Source organism: Micromys minutus (assembly GCF_963924665.1).
Source record: "Micromys minutus genome assembly, chromosome: 24".
Lineage (NCBI taxonomy): Eukaryota > Metazoa > Chordata > Mammalia > Rodentia > Muridae > Micromys > Micromys minutus.
The window spans coordinates 39,546,615-39,567,998 of record NC_137959.1 but is presented as its reverse complement, the minus strand read 5'-3'; the positions used below and the strand labels follow the sequence as shown (position 1 = coordinate 39,567,998).

The following is a 21,384-nucleotide window of genomic DNA, read 5'->3' as shown; positions in this document are numbered from 1 at the left end:
GGATGGGTGACACTGCCCTCACCAAGACACCTAAACTTCCCCTTCACCTTGACAGACACAAGTCAGGTTCAAATTCTTGTGTGTGTATGCACATGTGTGTGCCTATGCGCGTGAGTCTGTCCTAGCTCCCCTTGACAGGGTCTCGTGTATTTCCAGCTGACCTCGGGCTCACTCAGAGAGAACCACAGTCTTCTGATCCTCCTGCCTTCACTCACTGGGTGCTGGAATCACAGTTGTGCTCATGGATGGAGCAGTGCGGACACCAGGGCTGCCTGCATGCTAGGCACACACTCTGCCAACTGAGCCACATCCTAGCTTCTCTGCTGAGTTCCCAGGCCAAAGGCAAGAATTCTTCCAACCTCTGTGAGCCTACCAGAAAACTCAGCAGGGTTGGAAAAAGAAAAATGATGCTCTTAAATGTCATAAGACTCGAGCGTTGAAGGGACAGTCCCCATTGCAACCAGTGTCTAGGGTCTTTGGAAGAAGACTGGTCACGAGGCCTCTGACCTCATGGGCGAGTCAAGGAGCCTTTCTTCGGCTTTCTCTGATAAATGTTCTTCTAGGACGTTCAGCCTCAGCAGATGTAAGCAACCATGGACTGAAGGAATGAGCCCAAGCCCACCTTTCCTTCTTTGAAGTTGATTTTTTTGGGGTATTTAATCTCAGCAATTGAAATGTAACTAACACAATGCTCCACTATTATCTGAAAAACATTCTGAGCTGTTAGTTACTGTTGGAGGAGGGCCAGGAGGAAAGTGCTGCCAGATGACTACATGTGCTACAGAGCTGAGGGCGAGTCAGCCATCTAGGCAGGACTCTAATAACTTGATCTGATACGCTCTTCTGACCTCTGCACACACACGGGGCACATACACACATTCGAGCAAAACACTCACATATGAAACAGCTATGGAACAGTGACAAGCAGGGACAAAGTCTTCTTCTCTGCTGATGCCTGTTTCTAATAAAGGAAACATACTTGGGCAGAACACGGGAAGGTGATGTCCATGGAGTCAAGGCGCTGCAGTCCGGGGTGATTCATGGTATGACTCCCACAGCTGCTATGAGTCACATCACCTGGGACTCTGTGGCTGAGGCAGGCCCTCTGAGGTGCTCAAAGACAGCCTGTGCCAGCACTCGGTACCCCAAACTAGTCATTTGTTCTTTTGTTTTACAGATGACCCTCCCTTCCTCACATTCCTTTTTCTGTTTTTGTGAGCTTCCAGAAGCCAGAGAGAGAGAGAGAGAGAGAGAGAGAGAGAGAGAGAGAGAGAGAGAGAGAAGGAGAGGTGTTTAGGGCAATAAGTGTCTGTGCATGACACAGTACCTGCAAATCCGTGTATTCACACATTTGTGTAAGTGTACAAATTACACATTCACCAGAGGAAGCCCAATGTGAGCCAACGCAGGTGTGTTAGATGTAACACACGTCCCACTCTAAGTGAGGGTACTGGGGGGGAGGGGTTACTACGAATGTGTGGGCTCAGGGAAGATCTTGCCTTCTCTGCACCTCCTCAATTCTGCTGTGAGCTTATAATTTCCCTAAGACATATGATCTGGATAAAAATTTGTTTTTCTGAAGTTATGTCTAAGTTTTTTAAAGTAGTGCATTGTGCACATTTAAGTGTGCTACCAAGAGAGGCTAGTAGAGGGCCCTAGATTCCCTGGAACTAGAGTTAAAGGTTGTGAGTTGCCCAATTTGAGAGTTGGGAACCTAACTCAGATTCTCTGGAATATAACTACACACTCTTAACCACTGAGTCACCTCTCCAGTCCCTAACATCTGTTTTGTGTTTTTCCCCCTCCGAAGACCTTTTCTAGTTCCCACCTAGGTTGTACCATTGGTTGCTAACATTTCAATCAACAGACGAGACCGGTACCCTCTGACACAGACCTTTGATGGCATTGTCTCTGGTAGGAACACAGAGGCTAGCCTCATAGTTCTTCCCACAGACATGGGAGAAGAGCATTCACCTTGAGATCTGAGTGACAGGCCTCTCAGCAGAAGCAGAAGCGGGGGCTGTGCACTGGGAGCTAGAGAGCCAGGCCAGTTTTATGCAGTCTCACCAGGAAATCTTATAAGAGTGTTTCCTGTAGCCAAGCCACAACAGGAGACTGACCATGAACAACAGGGCCTGTCCCGGGAGCTGCTTATGTGGCGTTAAAGAGGAGGGAAAGAAACTGCACCAGGCTGCGGGACTCTGAATGTCACATTTCTAAAACAGGTATGAATATGTGTGCATCTGTGTGGCTAAGTGCATAAATATACGGGCAGGTGGCTGTGGGGTACAGAAGAGGGTTCTGGTCCCCTAACCCTGAGTTGCAGGCAGCTGTGAGTCAGTAGACATGGGTGTTGAGAATGAGTTCAGTTCCTGTGAGAGGGCAGCAGTTCACTTAACCACTGTGCTGTCTTCAGTCTGCAAACAGCATTTTAAAGGATGGTGTCCCAACAGTCTGTATCCTGCCCCTTCACTCCTCCATTTTATTGTTTTTACCCAAGAAGCACAGGTTTATTTACTTTCAACAACTTCTCTCACACAAATCCAGTGAGTCACAATGTGAATGACTTTACGAGTAGTTCCCTGGGCTGACCTCACTAACCTTCTGGAGAGCCGCTATAGGGAACCAGATCTGGGTCTTATCCTAGACCAACTAGGTCAGCCTTAGACTGCACAGGTGTAAGACATGCTGTGGCTCTGGCCCGTCCCTGCTGTCCAGAATGCTTCTTGGGCCCTCTCCCCCACATCTGCATGCTCTGATTCTCCCCAGCTAGGTGTGCCCCAACACCCACAGTGACAGCCTGCACACCACCCTCACTGTCTCTTCCCTGATTTACTTTCCTTCACAGGATTGTTCATCTCTGAACGACCTGAACCTGCTTATGCTCACTGCCATGAGCACGGCCTGTTCGCGCCTTGCCTGTGACGATACAGCAACTCCACAGCATCTAAAATTAGACTGTGTCAGCCCCCTGGGAATGCCTGTGCGGGATCATCGAGATTAGGTTGAGGTGGGAGACCCTAACTTGGAGGAGCACCATCCCATGGTCTGGGGTCCTATGCTGAATAAAAGAAGGCAAGCTAAGCACCAGCATGCTCTTTGTTACCTGACTGTGGGTGCCACAAGACCAGCTGCCTCAGGCTCCACGCCTTTCCTGCCGTGATTGACTGTAACTTCAAACCGTGGGCCGAGTAAACCTTTCTTTCCTTAAGCTGCTTTGCCAGCTTACATTACCTTACATTACAGCAACAGGAACATTAACTAACACACTACCTTGCCCCACTCCAACATTCATGGTATGTGAGACATAACTTGACCGGAAGCACACAACACAGGCGGGAACTGATAGACTCCAACCCCGCAGAATCAGTGGCTGAAATGAGTGAGCACAGCTGTTGAGAAGGGTGCAAGTGGCCATCACGTGCTGGCACGCCCAGAAGGCGATGTCCTCGCACAGCAGGCCGGGCACTCTGCAGTCTACTGTGCCAACACTCAGCTACCTGCTGGGCTGATGCCCTCACCTGGGAGCTGCAGTGTAGGGCTGGCTGAAAGAGGCTTTCATTTGTGGGTTAGCTAGCCGTACCTCATCTCTCTGTGCTTCAGTGTCTCATGGTCACCGTTACCAGAGGCCTGCTGGGAAACCTAGACTTCTATGCAATACGGACTCCAAAGGGTTTCTAGAGCTCTGGCCTTAGTTCAGGTGCTGTCCTGAAGATGAAGAGGTCCACCGAGTCCCGTAGAGGTTCAGAAGCAGCTCCTGCCACAGCTGTGTCCCACCTCCCCCGACATCCACCCCAGGCTGTGATACTGGCACAGGCACAGGGCGCCTTTTACTCTCCTCAAGGAGCCTGGTCTCCACTGCAAAGGACACACAGCACTAGCTTTGCTCTGATGCCACTGGAGAAGATACAGGCTTATCTTTGAGAGCCAGTGACTTGAAGAAAAATGGAACTTACCTTAAGAAGGCCATGTTTTCTGAAAAGAGACTGTGGGAACTCAGCTTGTATTACAACTTAGAGGGTTGGGGAAAGTGCTGTTGGTAAAATGTCTATTAGGAAATCATGAGACTCCGGGGCTGGGTCCTCAGCACCTATGTGAAGGCCATGTGTGGTCATGCATCTGTGCCCCAGTGATGGGGGTTGAGGGTGGTGACAGCTGACAGGTGGGGCTGAGAGACTTTGTCTTAAGAATATTAAATACTTAAAAGAAAATATATGTAAGTGTATTGGTGTTTTGCCTGCCCACTTCCCACAGAGATCAGTGAAGAATCCCCTAGAACTAGAAATGGCTGTGAGCTGCCAAGCAGATCATGGAAACTGAACTGGGTACTCTAGAAGAGTGGTCCATGATCTCAACAGCTAAGACATCCCTCCAGTTCCAATGAATACAATGTATCTTGACCAAACCCACACTCCAGTTCCTCTAGACCACAATACATGCTCCTCCTCTCATCACCACCTTTCCAAATGTCTGCCCCTAGGCAACCAACCAGGGTCCCATCCCTGAAAGACACGGCATCCCTTCTCCCAGGGAACATTAATTGCAACAGCTCCTTGGCTTAGGCGAAGCCTCTCTCATCTACTCCGGCCTTGCTGACAGCTTGGTCCTGTACAGTTCCCAGAGCTGCTGTGAGCTCATGAGTGTACCAGTTTTGTGTCCACAAGAACATTCCATAGTACTCCTCCAAATCCTCCAGCTCTTGGACTCTCTCAGGTCTTCTGCAATATCCCCTGAGCCTTGTGGGAGGCAATGCAGATGGAGAGATCACATCTAAAAAGGTAGGGTGGGAGCCGTAGTGGATTATTTCTGGCGTTGGCCCCTGGCCTCTAGAAGCATGTGCACACACGCACACACACACAAACTATATGTGTGACACACAAACGCAATGCTATGGGAACATCTAGAATGTATCTAGGAGTTTGGGGACAGGGAGGGAACAGGCAGCAAACATGGCATCACAGGAAGCATAGGAACGAACACTCACAGTGACAATGACTCCAAGCAGAAACAGCCACCCCCACTGAGAGACAGACAGCCCGTGACCCCAGCAGTACAAACTGCTCAGCTTAGTTTTATGCACTAGCCCTTCCTTGTCCCGGTGAGGTACTGACAGAGAGTGAGGTACTTCAGAGAGCCAGCTGATACTTCCCACTCTCGAGGCTATGGCAACAGCACTTCTAACCAACCTGTCAACAAGATCACACGTGTTGTCGACTCTGGGAGTTTGCGTTCTAACAGTCCACAACTCCCTTCTTTCCAGCCTGCTCTGAGTCTATTTCTCCTCTGGATGGTCCTCTTAGTAATCCTATCTCTGTCCTGCTGTTTGAAGACAAACCAATAAATACCAGGGACAAAGGTGTTACAGACTGTAGGTGGATGCTGAAACCAGCCAGACAGTGGGTAAGTACCAATTCCCAGATCTACTTCCTGGTTACTAAGAAAATGCTGTGCAGGCCAGATGTCTGAGGCCCAAGCATGTTCATTCTGGGACACCACTGACAGCCCAGAGACTAACCTCAGCCCAAGCTGAGGGACACCGGAGGGAGTGACCGACTAGTTCTCACTCGGCACCAATGTCATGACACATTAGAAAAGCTGAGGAACCACCACAGGTGGACACTCATCTGTGATGCTGGCCATCTTCTTTTCATGGTGTTTGTACATGTATGTGCGCATGTGTGCCTTCATGAGTTTATGTGCACCTGAGCGCAGGCACCCACAAAGGCTAGAAGAGGGTGTTAGATCCTCTGGACCCAGAGTTACAGAACACTGAGTGCTGGGAACTGAACTTTGTCTTCTGCAGTAAGTGCTCTTTGATAGCTGAGTGGTCTCTACCGCCCCCTTTCCTTGTCTTTCTTGATTCTGACTTTGCTGGGCTGGCCAGGTACCTTGGACAGCATCCTTCAAGTCAGGAATGGCTAATTTTTATGGTCCATTGTGGTTGAAGCTTAGCAGGAATGCTCCAGAAACACTGAGCCCCCCCCTTATCTATGGGGGAGAACCTGCCTCCTACTGGTCATCTGGGTAAATGGCTCCAACAGGGTTCTCCACTGCAACCACTAGCTTTTCTTTCATAGGTAATAAACACATTGGAGACCATTTGGAGAAATATAAAAAAATCCACTGATTTTTCTTAGACACCTGCCCAATGACCTCAGTACCTACCAGTGGATCTGCCTGCAACAACTACCATCACTGGCAAGGATGATGTCCACCCCCACCTATGTCTCTGTTTACCTTCCCATCTCCCCCACAACATACACACTGGGGTCTCTTTCAGGTTGCCTAGCCTGGCTTTGAACTCATGATTCTCTTGTTTCAGCCGCCTGAGTGCTTAGCTTTAAGAACTTTCTATTTTGTTCCCTTTATAAGATGTTAACTGATATTATTTTGTAAGAGGCACATTGCATCCTCTTTCCCATTTGTAAATATGTTTGTTTGTTTGTTTGTTCATAGACACATGATGGCTGTTTACTCTGACTATAATTCAGCATGGTCCTTTGTCACTTGAATTGCTGCATAGCTTGGCCACTACAGCCCTTTGAGGCTGGCTCTTTCTGGTCCCTCCCTACTTTCTGGCACAAGGCACTTCAGGCTTATGGAGTATTTTTCCTGCCTTGGCATCAAGCCTACTAGGTCTCTGAAGACATTAGAGTTTTAAATGTTATCAGATTCTACTCTGGAAACCTCCCTCTGGCGGCCACAGGGTGGAAGACAGATGAGGATGGTGTGTGAAGGGAGACAGGCCAGTGGGAGCCCAACACAGCTAAGACCAATAGAAGCTGGAGGCTGAGTGGGCAGTTATGGCCTGGAGGAGACAGACTCCAGAAGCCAGAGAGCAGAAGAGATGCTTTGGCATTGATTAGATGCTGAGAAAAAGTGGGGGGAGGGCCTCTTTGCCAACAGTTCTCAACTCCTTCCTGGGGAGCCTGGTATGTATTAAGGTAATAGAAGGGGTCAGCAAGGTGGTTCAGTGGGTAAAGTACTTGTCCTGCAAGCCTAATGACCTGATTTCATCCCTGGAACTCATATAAAGGTAGAAGGAGAGAATCATTCCACACAACTGTCCCAACCTCCACACCCTTGCTGTGGCATGTGCACCACCCGCTCATGTACACACCTAAATATTATTTGTATATATACACTTATAAAAAAATCGACGGGACATCAGGGTGTGGGGAGGCGGGTCAGTGGGTAAGCGTGTTCTTATGGTGGGAACACCTGAATTCAGATCCTGAGCCAGTCTCATGGACATGGCTCCTTGTGCCTGTAAGCCCAGGGTTCAAGGGCAGAGAGCTCGTCTCAAAACGTATGTAGACAACAACAGATGAAGGTGCCTGGCACACACACACACACACACACACACACACAAAGATAGGAGGGACAGTTTACTTGGAGGGAGCACTGTGACCACTAGGGGTGAAGGTGGCCACATACTAGGTAAGTGACCTTCGGGCTTGGGGCAGAGGAGAGGGCAGCAAGTGTCTTGGAACCGCTGGTGCTCTTGTGGGGGAAGGTGGCAGAGTATGCCTGACCACAGTCCAGGGACAGGAAGGAGAGCCAGCAAGCCGACTGAGGGGGGGAAACAGGACAAAAGATATCAGTGGAGCATAGAGAGATGCAATGTGAAGGAAGTGACGGACAGCAATGAGCAGGCCAAGGCAGAGAAGTGTAGTAGTTTCTACCGCGTCTGGAGATTACATTCCACAGCTCTTCCAAGGGCAGGTTCAGGGGAGCCCTGAAAGGCTCACTTAGTTGCACAGTGAAGGCAGCAGGGGACTTACACTAAGAGAGCTGACTTCCTCAGTCTTAGCTAAGAAGTTGAGCCCAGACACTGTCAGGAGGGACCGTCACCCTGCTTCTCATGTGTGAGGTCAGGCAATGTGAAGACAGACATGCTTTCCAGCAGGGACATGGATTCAGCAGAGATTAAAATGACAAGAAAAGGAGACAGAGCACAGAACTGAAGCTTCGAGAGACAGGTTCCAGGTAAGTGAAGGGTGGCAGCATCAACCGTGAGTGCAGAAGGTAAGAATCACACGGAACAGTCAACAAAGAGGCTCGGGCCAGGCAGCAGTGAAGCAATGTACTTCCCACAGAAGCAGGACTGGAGTTTGGGTCTACAGAACCCGTGTAAAAGGCTGAGTTTGGGGTGCTGCGCAGCTGCTATCCTAGCTCTAGGAAGGTGGAGACGAGAGGATCCCTAGGGTTCACTAGAAGCCAGTCTAGCTGGATTGAGGAGTTCCAGTTTAGTCAGAGACCCTGTTTCAAAAGATAAGGTAGGAACAATAGATAACCAAAGTCAACCTCTGGCTCCAGCACAGTACATTGCTTGCATGTGCACTGGAGTGAGCATGCACACACACACACACATACACACACACACACACACACACACACACACACACCCCTCAGATAAATAAGTAAAGGAAGGAAGGAAGGAAGAAGAGAATGATGGAAGAAGACACCTGATGCTGACCTCTGACCTCCACACATGCTGACACATGTGCATATGCATAACACAGATAAACAGAGAAACATGTTCATGTTTCTGTCCAAACACCTAAGGCTCTGACCCTGTAATAGAAAGGGTAGCAAACTCTACCTTGTTGCCTATTTCTGTAAGATCTTTTTTTAAAATTAGATACTCTCTGTATTTACATTTGGCATGTTATCCCGTTTCCCTCACCCCACTCCCCTCCCCCTCCACTTGTCTTCAAGAAGGTGCACCAGCTCCCAATCACCCTCTCCACCTCAGTGCCTTGGCATTCCCCTACATTGGGAAAATGTGCCCTCCCTGGACCAAAGGCCTCTTCTCACATTGATGCCAGACACTGCTACCTTCAGCTACATATGCAACTGGAGCCATGGTTCTCTCCATGTGTGCTCAATGGTTGATGTTTTAGTCCATGGGAGTTGTGGAAGGTTTGGTAGGTTGATATCTGTAAGATCTTTGAGGGAAGGATTTTTTTATGTTTTTAAAATGTGTTAGGACAAACAGCAAGGATACACAACAGAAATATCACAGGACACTTCCAAACTAACATTTCTGACACTTAAAGAGCAAGCCATGATTTAAAAATTCCTAGAGAGGCAAAATAATGGTTTTTCAAATCCACTTCCAAAAGTGCTAAATAACTATGACAGACAGGTCTTCTTTAAAAATGAGCCCCACTGGGCTGGAGAGATCCTTCCAGAGGTCCTGAGTTCAATTCCCAGCAACCACATGGTGGCTCACAACCATCTGTAACGGGATCCGATGCCCTCTTCTGGTGTGAATGAAGAGATCGACAGTGTATATGTAATATAAATAAATAAATCTCTTTAAGCGTTCTTAGAAGATGGCACAGTCTCCCTGGATAGAGTCAGGTATCATCCAGCAAGGTCAGGTCTGGCTCAGTCATCCTCCGAGAGAGAGCACAGGTCCTCAGGGTTAGCTCACTGATACCCACAAGACACAGAGCAGAGGGGAAGCTCAGGGTTTCCTGATGGGTTCACCATCCAGGGGGTGAAAGCAGAAACAGGAGCATCGACCAAGAGAACACTGTATGATGTAGGGACAGACAGAATCAGAAAGCAGTGATTATGTCAACTGGCTGTGGTGGCTTACACCTGCAAAAATGAAGCAGGAGGATTGCTGTGAGTTAGAGGCCACTATGGGATATGGTATGAGCCCCTATCTCAAACACACACACACACACACACTCACACATACTGCCCCCAACATTGTATGGGTATTTTTATTGATATAGAAAGATTCGATGTGAGTTAAGTCGCAGGGAAAGCATGAACATAAATAGATGCACACAGTGACCCCAGAATCACACTGGCTCATCACTCACAACCGGAAGTAAACTGAGCTGAACCCTCATGACATCTTCTTACACATGGGAAATACGTTTTCTAAATTTAAGTACAGGTTTTGTAGTTTCCCAGTCAGTCAGTAACAATTACATTTCAAAGACAAAGCTGGAAGACACACGTTAAATTTCAAGATGAGCTCAAAGGCAGAATAGTGATCCAGCAACTTTTGAAACAAATTCTTCTAGAATGAAACAAGCCAGAGTCTTGCTCTGGTCACACCCCAATCTTTTGAAAACACACAAGAAAGATTCATTCATGACGAGACATGTAACATGTCCAGATTTTCTCCTTGGGAATTATTTCTCGAGATGCCATTGAAAAGTGGCTCCTTCAATGACCTTGAGACCTCATGCAAAAGGTTATTTTGGAAGTATAGCTCTTTGCTTTGGCTACTGTGTATATCACAACTCTTTTTTGTAGTTCTGGAGGCTAAAAGGCTGAAGACAGGTGCCAGGATGCTTAGGCTCCTCCTGGCTCATCTATGCAGTCTTTCCTACTTGTGTTTATATAGCAGAGGGAGAGATGGAGTGGGGGTTGGGAGGGATGTGGCTAACTGTTCCCTCCCTCAGTAACAAAGAGCTCCTCCGGTTCTTCTTTGCTACAGTATACAAATTGCACTAAATATCACAGACACTCCACATCTGGCAGCAGGCTCAAATTTCTCTTACCTTCCATTTTCTCTTTCCAAATGAAGCAGTGAGGAAGAGGAGGAGGAAGAGAAGAAAGAGGAGAAAGAGGAGGAGGAGGAGCAGGAGGAGCAGGAGAGGCGAAGGAGGAGAGTTATGGCTTTTCAAACACAGCAAGCCTCCTGAATAAACACAAGGGGACAGCAGAAGTTCCACGAGTTTATCTTTTCAAACCCAAGTGCTTCATGAGCTTTGGTGCCGTCTGTTTTGCCTGAGCAGGATCAACAGAAGCTTAGAGCCTCACACACTTGGAGGTGGCTCCAGGACCAGCTCCTACTCAGCAGCATTGCGCTCCAGCTTCGAGCCACTTCTTTGCTTCTGGCAGCTCCTTAATTTATAACCCGCTGCTATAACGGTCTCCAAACAACTCGAGGCTGCATATGGCTTTCCAAAGTGTTGTCAAGGGAATGAATGCGTCTCCACTAAGTCCCCAGCCCTGCTGGAACAGCGGCTCTCTCACTCCTGCTGATTCTGAATACAGAGTTTGGTCTTTTCTCCCAGGCCTCTTGGCACCAGAGCTTACCATGTCGTTGAAGACAGCACCTCAGGCCCCCCTCATCAGTTACTCTTTATGGTACGATGGCTACTCTGTCCTCCTTCCACACTAATAGACTCAGACATAGAGCGAAATGTTTTGGCCAAAAGTTTCATCCTCCAGGGTGGTACACACAGCATCTTGAGGGCCAGCCTCAGCACTCACAGGTTACACCTATCTACCTCTCACATGCAAGGTCCACTGATGCCTCTAGCACCTCTGGTCCGGAACTACAAAACGATGGGCTCTCAAAGCAGCCAGCCCACTGTCTGCTCCCTCTGCTAGGCAAATGGTTGATGGAAGGCAAGCTGAAACACTCTGCCACACACTAAAGGGGCCCGTGCAAGGGAAGAAATGACTTGGCAGTGCTGGAGAAAAGTTGACAGAGGGATGCTTGAAGCAGGCCTGTGTGTGTGTGCGTGTGTGGTGTGTACATACATGCACATAAGTGTAAGGCAAATGGATGTCTGAAGCAGATCTGCATGTGTCTTTGTCACTCTGCCTTATTTTGAGGGATGAGGTACCTCACTGAACCTGGAGCTTAGCAGCTCAGTGACAATGACCTGCCAGGGAGCTCTGGTAGTTGTCTACCTTCCCAGTACTGGGATCTGAACTCAAGTCTTCATGCTTACACAGCAAGCACTGGGCTCTCTGAGCCATATGAAGCAGGTCTGGAAGGATGGGCATGATTTTAACCTGCCTGAAAGTAGCAGGGGTTCAGAAAGGCAGAGAGCAGCCACAAGCTTGGGCAGGAGCCACATCTGCACAAGGGTAAGGCCCCAATGTATGGTTATCTACTGGCTTCAACAACTGTGCTCTCCCCATTTCGTTTTATGTCTAGGTCCCCCACCCTTGCATTGAAATAGGAGCCAGATGATTTCTACTTAACCTTGACATTAGGCAAGCTTGGGGCCTCACCCTTGCCACGGGATGAGAACTGCACTCTCCCCCTTGCCAGGCCAAACAGCAGACATTCCAGGAGATGTTCTGTAATGACAACAGCTTAGGACTGAATAAGGACCTAAGCCAATGAGACCTGGCCTTTTAGAACAGTCTGCCTCCCTTCCCTCTTTATGCACCCTCACAATACTTGGATCCCACACGGCCATAGACCTGTCCTACCTGAGCATACCCAGACCCATCTCCCTCTCTCCACACGTTGCTCATACATGGCTTTCTTCACCTGTGATCCCAGGGAGGAAGCCTCAATCTTCTGCAGCTAGAAGCACCTTCGTGTTATACAGCCTTTGTTCCACATCAGGCAGGTTCTACCCTATATGAAGTTCCTATAGAGGCCCCTAACCTCACTCAGTGATGTGAGCACTTTCCATAGGTGGAAATGCAGATGACATCAGTGAGATAGGGACCATCTTGGTGCTTCGTTTTCCTCTCCCCCAAGCCCCAATGCAAAGATCACCAATTCAGCCCCCTTGCTCCATCCACAGCCCAGCCCTAGTCCAGGGCACTTTGCTTTCCATCAGAAAAACTACAATAGCCTCACAAAGGGCTCCTGCTCAGACTCCTCTTACCTGTTCTCAAGTGACCTTAAAAGAAATGTACAAACAAGACTATAGATTCTCTTCCAAGAAGCTGCCAGTGCCATTCACAACCCTTCAGCTCTTCCATGAGCGGAGTGTTATCATGAAGGTGCTCTTTTGTCCCCCTGCAGTGTGACAACAGCGTGCCTTGGGCCCACAACCACTCGGGTGGCCCTTTGCTTTGCGGACACCCTGCCCCAACTGCCGGTTTTGACTCAGCATCACTAACCCCTGCTCTTCAGCTAAAAGGTCCCCCCCCCCACAGGTACTTCTAACAGAACAAGTAACAGAATACTGTCCTTGGCACCCTTTGGACCCACAGGAGACAGTTCCACTGCAGGAGACAGCATTTTACACCTCCATGCCAATAGCATGTGTTGTAAGTTGATGAACCACACACCAAAGAGAAGTCTGGAAGATGCCGCTGGAGGTCAAAGAATCCACACCAGGAGGGTGTGGTACACATCTGTAATCCTGACACCTGAGACATGGCGGCCAAAGGAGTCTCAACTTGAGGCTGTTCTGGGTGATATATCTGAGATCCTGCCTAAAGGTAGATAAGTAGGGGCTGGAGAGAATGTTAAGAATGTTCGTTGCTCTTCCAGAGGACAGTTCTAAGTTGTTACTAATACCCGGAGGCTGCAAAGGATGTGCGCACATGCACATACACACATACAGAGGGGGCATGGGGATGGAGGGAGTAAGGGAAGAGACGGGGGAGAGCTTTAAAAACTACAGCAAACAGTCCTATACAAGCTCCCCTGAAGGAAACGCTGGAGCACAGCAATGTTCCCTTTACTGAAAAATAGAAGCCAATGCAGTGAGCCAGGAGCTCCTGCAGCCTCAGGTTCTGTCTCTGAAGATGAAGCCGGACCCCAGCCTACAGAAGGCAGGGCAGGCACAAGTATCAGCAACTCTTCTCTTCCCTGGAGTCTCACTGTTGTTTGAAACCCCACTGTTAAACTTCTGGCCTCACTTGTCACTCTCCATGGGTCAGAAGAGAATGTCCTCAGGTTAGGGTCCAGTATTGAGACTGGCCAGCACAATTCAAGAGACAGAAGTTTTGGGGGTATCTTGAGCTCCACAGTACAGACTGTGCTCAGTTTTTCAGAGGCACTGGTAGATGCTGATGATGAATGCTAACATGATGAGAAAAACATAGTTTGTCAGCACTGAACCCTCTTTCAAGTTGTTCCTAAAAGACAGGGCAATGCTGCCAGGGCAAGAAGAGCCAGAATAAACTGGCACAGTGGAGAGCCCTTCTGCATCAGCATGCAGCTCCAAACGAAGTAAAACATGGCTCCCCTCGGTGCTTCTTAATTCAGCAGATATTTAAGAACCAGCCTGTCTATCTCCCACTTAGGCTGCACACTGTCCAACAAGGCTCTGTAGAACTGAGTGTTTACGTTGTGTGCACCTCTGTGGTGTGTAGGGGTTCGTGAAGGAGAGGTCCACTCAGGTGTCTCCCTCTGCCTTTACCTGTCTTCTATTAGTCTTCACTTTGATTTTTTTGTTTTGTTTTTTGAGAGAGAGCATCTTCCACTGAACCTGTAGTTCACCATTTCAGCTACAGTGGCTTGCCAGCCAGCTCTAGGCATCTACCTGCCTTCACTAACTCCAGCACTGGGGCTACAAACATGTATTGCCACACCCAGGTTTTGTGTGGATGCTAGGGAATCTAGAGCCAGGTCCCCAAGCTGACACAGCAGACACTCCTGCCCACTGCACCACCTCCCCAGCCCTTGGGCTTGCTTGCTCACTTGCTTTCTGTCTGTCCTTCCTTCCTTCTCATGAAGGCTCTGTCTGTTTTACACAACCACATATTGACTGGGCAAAAATCTTACTTCACCTATATATCCTTTTTCTAGCACCTTTAACCAGAGCAAACACGTGAATTCTTTTTTCCCAAAGGAGCGTGGAGAACGAGAAATGAAGAGTCTGCATTTCCTTCACTCAGACCAGGTGCTAATCTCCCAGATCTACAACATTGTCATATACATGAGGTATCTTGGGGACTGGACTCGAAAACCACATGAACTTTGTAGTTTTATATATATTTTTAAATTGTGTCTACATTTAACTCTGACCCATATAACATAAGGCCAGAGGACAGGCTTTGGAGATTTCAAAATTTTAGCCAGTATGTTTCCTACGGTCACTGTGACAATGTTGGACTTGTGTTACTGACTTCTATGAGCGATGGGAGGCAAACATCAGCCTGACATCATGTGGCTTGGTCACTCTGGCGGTGAGGGCTTTGGAATCAACCCAATTCTTTTGTGCAAGCGTGAGGATCAAGCTCCGCTGGATGATGTGCGGCCTTTCTCGTCAGCTAGGCCTGCTCCGTTCACCCGAGCTTCCCATCCTTTCCTCTACAGGCTTCCAAGGAGGCACAGAACCACGGGAATCACTGAAGTTCACGGCTGTAACCGGAGCCTGACATTTGTCACACCTCACACCCCCACATCTCCGCCCTCAACCTAGAATCTTAACTTGCAAATTACTCACTTATATTATAGCTGCAGTACACAAAATGATAGCCTTTCTCCTTCGGAAGGATGAGGCAGCCCCAAGACTTGCTGCCTGCTACTCAAGCCAAATGCCTCCTTATTTGTCTCAATTATCTTTTCTTTATGGATTATAAGAGAGCTTGCAGGTCCCTCTTTGACAGCATGAGGCGAACTGATTAGCACTCCACACAATAGGTAATGTGGTTCTGACTCCTATGTGGAAAAGCACTTTACTGGAATCTTAACTATAAAATGAGAGTCACTGGGAAAATGATGAAGAAGACTGATGGGAAAACCCAAAATAAAAGTCGAAGGAGTCGGGAGGGAAAAGGAGATGGACCAATCAGAGGAGCAGCACCATTTACAGCTGAGCTTCATCACCAGACTCCAAATAAAACTGGAACTCTGGACAACACTTCCCCTTCTGTGCCAGCAACAGTCTAACAAGAATTGTATTGATTTGTTTCTGCATTTGAAACCTTCCTCTCTAATCAGGGCATTCATGACTACTATGACATTCACTGTTGTACAAAAACAAAGTTACATTTAAGCTGAAGGAATGGAACTCAAAGGACAGCACCAGTTTAGAAATGCTTAGTTTCCACAGAAGGCCAGAGCTGAGCAGGCTGGTGATCCGAAAGGAATCTGAGGGGGATCACAACTTTTTTCTTTTGAATGTTCCTTTTGAAATTTAATTTTCCTTTTGGAAAACTTAACATATGTATGGGGTTTAACCAAATAAGACAAAGAAAAAACATTGCATTTTTAGAATTAAATGTGTTCATTTTAAATGTGTGCATGCTTCTTGTCCACATAGCAGAGTACGTGTGTCAGGAGTCAGGTCTCTTGTCCTACCATATGCAGGTCCTAGAGATCAAACTCAGGTCACCAGGCTTTTAAAACACCTTTTACCTGCTGGGCGTTTAAAAAGACCTAACTCTAAGATCTTCAGGACAGGTGTACTCTTTCAGGCTGTTGCTAGGGAAGTCTTATAGTAGGCAGATAAAAACAAACAAGACCCAGCTCCATTAGAAGATATAGGTTCAATTTATTTCCCATCACTGCAAGATCCTGACAAGACAGGAGCACCACGAACCTCAGAGTAGCACAGACTTAGACAGAGCCTCAGACACCAGGACACTGGAAGAAGTCTAAGAAACGCAGTGGGCAACCTTAGTTCCTCAGAATCCTTTCTGAGATCATTCAGGAGCTGCTACAAACTCAAAACACAGGGAAAAGATGAGAATATCAAAGAAAAAAAAGACTGGAGAACATCACTCAGCAATGCCTTTGGTTTATAGCAAGAACCTGTGTGGGCGTGGCTGCCTGAGGGAGTGGCTCAGCTTCAGGATCAAGGAAGCAAATGGGTTAAACTCTACTTAGTTACTTGTGTAAGTGGATCAAGAAAAAGGGCTTTGGGAGCTAACAACATGCTCTGTATATAGTGAACAAACTAGGGGATAATACTTAAATCGCAGTTACATTAAACTTTCAGATATCCCTAAAACGGATGCTAACAATTTCTATGCTACTAGGTAACCTGGCTCTCCAATAGAGCCCATGTTAGCCTCCTTCAGGATTTGTCTCCACACTAACCATGAGTCAAATCTTAGATTTAAATGGCAAAACAGGATTGTCAATAGCTAGGCCTGGAATGCACCCAAGTTAACAGTGTGAAACAAACGCTCCTTGTGACAAAATGCTACTGGCTGCACTCATACAGAACACCCAACGAAGTCCTGCAGGGCCAGGCAAGGGGAGCATCTCAGCATCAGTGCATACATGGTGACATGCACAGAACTAGACTCAACCCCTCCACTACACACATGAAAAGCAAAGGAGCGACCCTCACGGTTACATATTACATGGATTTTGACCTCATGTGGCAGAGTCAACTTCAACCAATAAGGAAACCAGGTCCTTCAAAAGTTCAAGATGGTCGGACTGCAAAGATGAGCATCTCTCCACTCCTTCACTAGACTAACAAAAAACAAACAAGCAAAGTCATTTCCATTGCCAGCCGACTCATCAAAGGATCTAAATTAAATGATAAAATAAATCTTGGGGAATTCTTTACTGTCCAGGACTGAATGCCAAACAATATCATCACAGGTCCCAGAGATGAGTAAATTCTGCAAAGTGCACCCAGGACCAGGCACCTGAACAGAGCCACTTTAATGTCACTGCACAAGCACAGGAAGATTTTCAAATCTCTGTCACCTGCATCATTCCCAAGAACAGCTTGAGAGGGAAGGGCAGAGCCTCCCATCAGATCAACGGGACTGGGCTGGATACAGAAAAGCCTCAGACAGAAAGTGAGGCAAACTGCAGTATACCAAAGCAATTTCTTACAGGAGCCATTCCCTGGGGGTCAAGAGTTGCTGAGAAAGGAAAGACGGGGAGCATGGTCTTGCCATTTCCAAGGCTCACAGCTGCACCGAGGTCTAGTTTCCCCAACAAGCTATAACTAAATGCCAGGCAGGCTGGGCCGGGGCAGAGTTGAGTGACAGATCATGGGAGGACCTGCCCATTTCCCCCGAGCACCATGACATTCAGGCTTCAGAACACACAAGCTCAACCTTACACCTCCTTCAGCTGGTTATAAGGGATTTGTTGCTGAAACAGTTTTTTTGGTTTTTTTTTCTGGCTTTTCCCCTTTTTACTGAAAATCTTTTAAACATAGCATGCTTGAAATTGGCTATTTATTGAGAGGACAAACAACTGCCAGAAAACACAAGACTAACCCAGTAAGTTATACTGCAAGACCTTGAATAGCAAGTAGAAAATATGTCAATCATGTTGTCATACTTCCTAGAGCCACAAAGTTGGCCTGGCTTCCTAGACTACACACTGTAGACCTCCAGTGACATTTATTCTGTCTAGGATAAGATTGTGGAACAAACCCATACTTCCAGATTTATAAATTAAAAACATCACAGATCTAATTCATTTTGTTTCAATGTATTGTCTAAAGTGCCATTTCAACAAAGCTGCATTTTCAAAGTTCAATAGCATTGGTGTCAAAAGTTATCAAACTGGGGACTGGAGCGATGGCTCAGTAGTTTATAAGCACTGGCTGCTCTTCCAGGGAACACAGGCTCAGTTCCCAGCACCCACGTGGCAGCTTCTGATCATCTGTAACTCCAGAGGATTCAGTGTCCTCTCTGGTCTCCGCAGGCACTTCACACATGTGGTACATAGACACACATGCAGGCAAAGCACCCATACACATAAAACAAAAAGAAATAAATCAAGATACAGAGCATGTATGAAATTACCCAAGATATTTTAATATATAAAAATATTCTAAAAATAAATAAAAACAAAAAAAAATTAAGCTTTGCTTTTTAAGTAGTAGTTCAGATTACTTTGGAATACCCTTGAAATTGATAATCTAAAAATATCACAAGAATGTTCTAGCATTTCAGGAGTCACACTTAACACAATCTATCAATAAAGAAAACTCAACTTATTGATAAAATGCTAACATTACTTTCCCTACCAATTGTAAAAAAAACTGGTTAAAAATGAAAACCAAAATGTCTCAGTCTATGACCATGTTGACAAGCATTTAAGTCAATGGTTCACAAGCTCCCTAATGTTGCAGCTCTTTAATACAGTTCCTCTTGTTGTGACCCCGCAACTATAAAACTGTTTTCATTGCTACTTCACAACTCTCATTTTGCTACCATTATGAGTCTCAATGTAAAGTTCTGTATTTTTTTATGGCCCTAGGCAACCCCTGGGAAAGGATCAATTGATCCCCCAAGATGTTGCAAAATGAGACTACTAATTTAAATGATAAAACACTGTAAGCCACCAAGTGCTGGTTTTATCCCAAGTACAGCCAAACACAACCAATGTCCTCTGGATCAGTGGGAGCAGGACACTATGCATAACAAACTTGGGAGTTGACTCCTAGCTCAGCCACTAGCACCAGGAGCCTGGACATCTAAGTTGGTAACATCCTCTGAGATTTCTACTTGGAAACTGACAGACATAGACCAAAGGAGATCTATGCTAACTAGTAGACAGACTTGCACAGAGTTGTAGAGGGTCTGAAACTCATTCTGAATTTCTTTGTAGGTGTCTTGGAGATTAAGTGGCACAAAACCACACTCTGCCCCTCATTTGTCATATTAATGAGCAGGAGCCAAGACTAAGTCATCCCCAACAACCCACAGCTGGGCAGTTAAGAGCTGAAACCATAAGCAGATCTTCAAGCACCCAGCTCTTTTCAATCAGTTCCCATGGAAATACAACAGAGCCAAACCTCTGATGTCCACTGGAAAGAAAGGTGATCATTCATTCAACACAGTTACTTTGGCACCAGGCACCATTCCCTCCGTGAAGGTCCCAGCAAGAAACAAAAGAAAAATCCTTGTCCCCCTGACTTTACATTGTGGCTAACAGAGATGAGCAAAATACAGGGTTTACTGCAGTGGTAAGTATCATAGAGAAAGATAGAGACAGCAACTGGTTCAGGATGTGGAACTTTAGAGCCACGTGCCATTTAAGGTTTTGTAACAATACTGCATCCATTGTAGTTTTCCTAAGCATTTCCCAAACAGAGATTATTCTGGATACGGGAAAGGTCTGGCCTGGAAATTCAGTTTGATTGATTGTCCTAACCTCTGAACTGCCAGCCATGAGCTGTCATGTTGGGTGATCTAAATTCCCTATTAACAAAGACACCTGACCCCCAAGTCCACAAAGAACCCAATGTTATAAGGCAAGGTTAAGATAGAAGCCAGAAGTTTCAAGGGCATTTGGATTGCTTCTGAGTTCGAACGTCTCCAAAAGCAAAGATTAAATACAGCGTATGTGTCCGGTTCTGCTGGGACAAGGCTCTAAGAACGGCATACACATAATTTTCCATTTTCTGACCTGCCAATTCTAGTGACATTGTCTACCATTAGTCTATATTTAACCAGCTTACTGGGCACTTTCTCTAGCTTTTAGTGCCACCCCTCCCGATATTAAAAAAGCAACCCGGTTTGCCTGAAGGAAAATTGCTAAAAAGAAGAAGAAGAAGAAAAAAAAAAAAGACAGAAGCCCTTCTTACAAATTCTGACCCGATGCTATAAGCTGGGTCTCAACCTTTTCATTAACCTAGTAAACTGTGCTAAGGTTTGTGTCGCTGAAGTTTTACAGTACCCTCTTGGTGGTTACAATAGCTGGGTCCTCGACCGTAACTGTATCCAAAGAATGACAGTGGGTCTTCTCAAATTCGCAACAGTTTAACCTGTTTGTAACAAGGGAGTGGCTAACTGACAGTTGGGCTTTGGGGGTGGGGGCTTCCCACCGACATCTAACACGGTTCTCCTTCTGCCTACGCCACCAGTGTTTGTTTTGGCTTCCCCGCGCAAAACCCAGCCGGCCCACTGTGCGGTGACTCGGAGGTAAACTTCTGCGGGGCTCCGCGGGCCGGGCGGGGCCTGTCGGGGCGAAGGGGAGGCTCTTCCCGGAGCAGCCCCGCCCTGCTCGCGGGTGCGGGTCCAGGTCGGCCTGTACACCGGGTTTGGGGCTTTTGGGCACCTGCCGGGGCTCCGGGATCCGGGCGATCTCGACGGGGAAGGGGATCTCCGGGAGAGGCCCATGGACGCCCAAGGGGCGCGGCGGTAGAGCCAAGGGAGCCGCAGGCAGCCAGGCCAGAGAGAGAGGGATGCGGAGGCGATGGGCGGCGGTGCCCGCTCACCTGATGTAGGGGCTGGCCGCCGCCAGGATGTTCTTCTGCACCGGGATCTCCTCGCCGTCGAGGACCAGGTGCGCGTCGCAGAAACGCGCCTCCTCCCGGAACGAGCTGAGCGCCCGCAGCAGGCGCGCGGCGTGCTGAGGGTCCGACACAGCGCTGCCCTCGGCCATCGCACCTCCCCGCTCCTCCGCCGCTACCGGGCCGGCCCGCCCGCCCGAATCCCGCGCGCGTCCCCGCCGTCCACTCGGCGCGTCCGCCCGCCCGGACTGAGTGAAGCTCTGGAATCAGAGCTGGAAGTTCCACAACGCGCCTGCGCCATCGGCAGCGCGTGCGGCCGGCGCCTTTAAGGAGCTGTGGCGTTGCGTCATCTTTCCGCGACGTCCCCCGCGCCCCACCCTACCTCGCAGCAGCCAATCAGAAGGGTCGGAGCTGTGCGCTCCGGGCGCACCCTGAGGTCTGGAAGAAGCTTTTAGCGGTTCGGCGGAATCGAATTCCGAGTCTCGGGGATTCTAGATCTATCAGCGAGGACGCAGATGAGATGCAGAGTGAAGCCGAG

At 47.8% G+C, this 21,384-nt stretch overlaps 1 protein-coding gene across 1 annotated transcript in view; it reads right to left on the bottom strand.

The window, feature by feature from the left end:
* GAN (gigaxonin) overlaps positions 1-21,060 on the bottom strand; it is a 43,355-nt gene extending 22,295 nt beyond the window's left edge. The window contains exon 1 of the mRNA XM_080937047.1: positions 20,832-21,060. Within this exon, the coding sequence (XP_080793173.1) occupies positions 20,832-20,998 (167 nt within the window). The 5' untranslated portion in view covers positions 20,999-21,060. The remainder of the gene's footprint in view (positions 1-20,831) is intronic.
* Between the last annotated feature and the right edge of the window lie 324 nt (positions 21,061-21,384).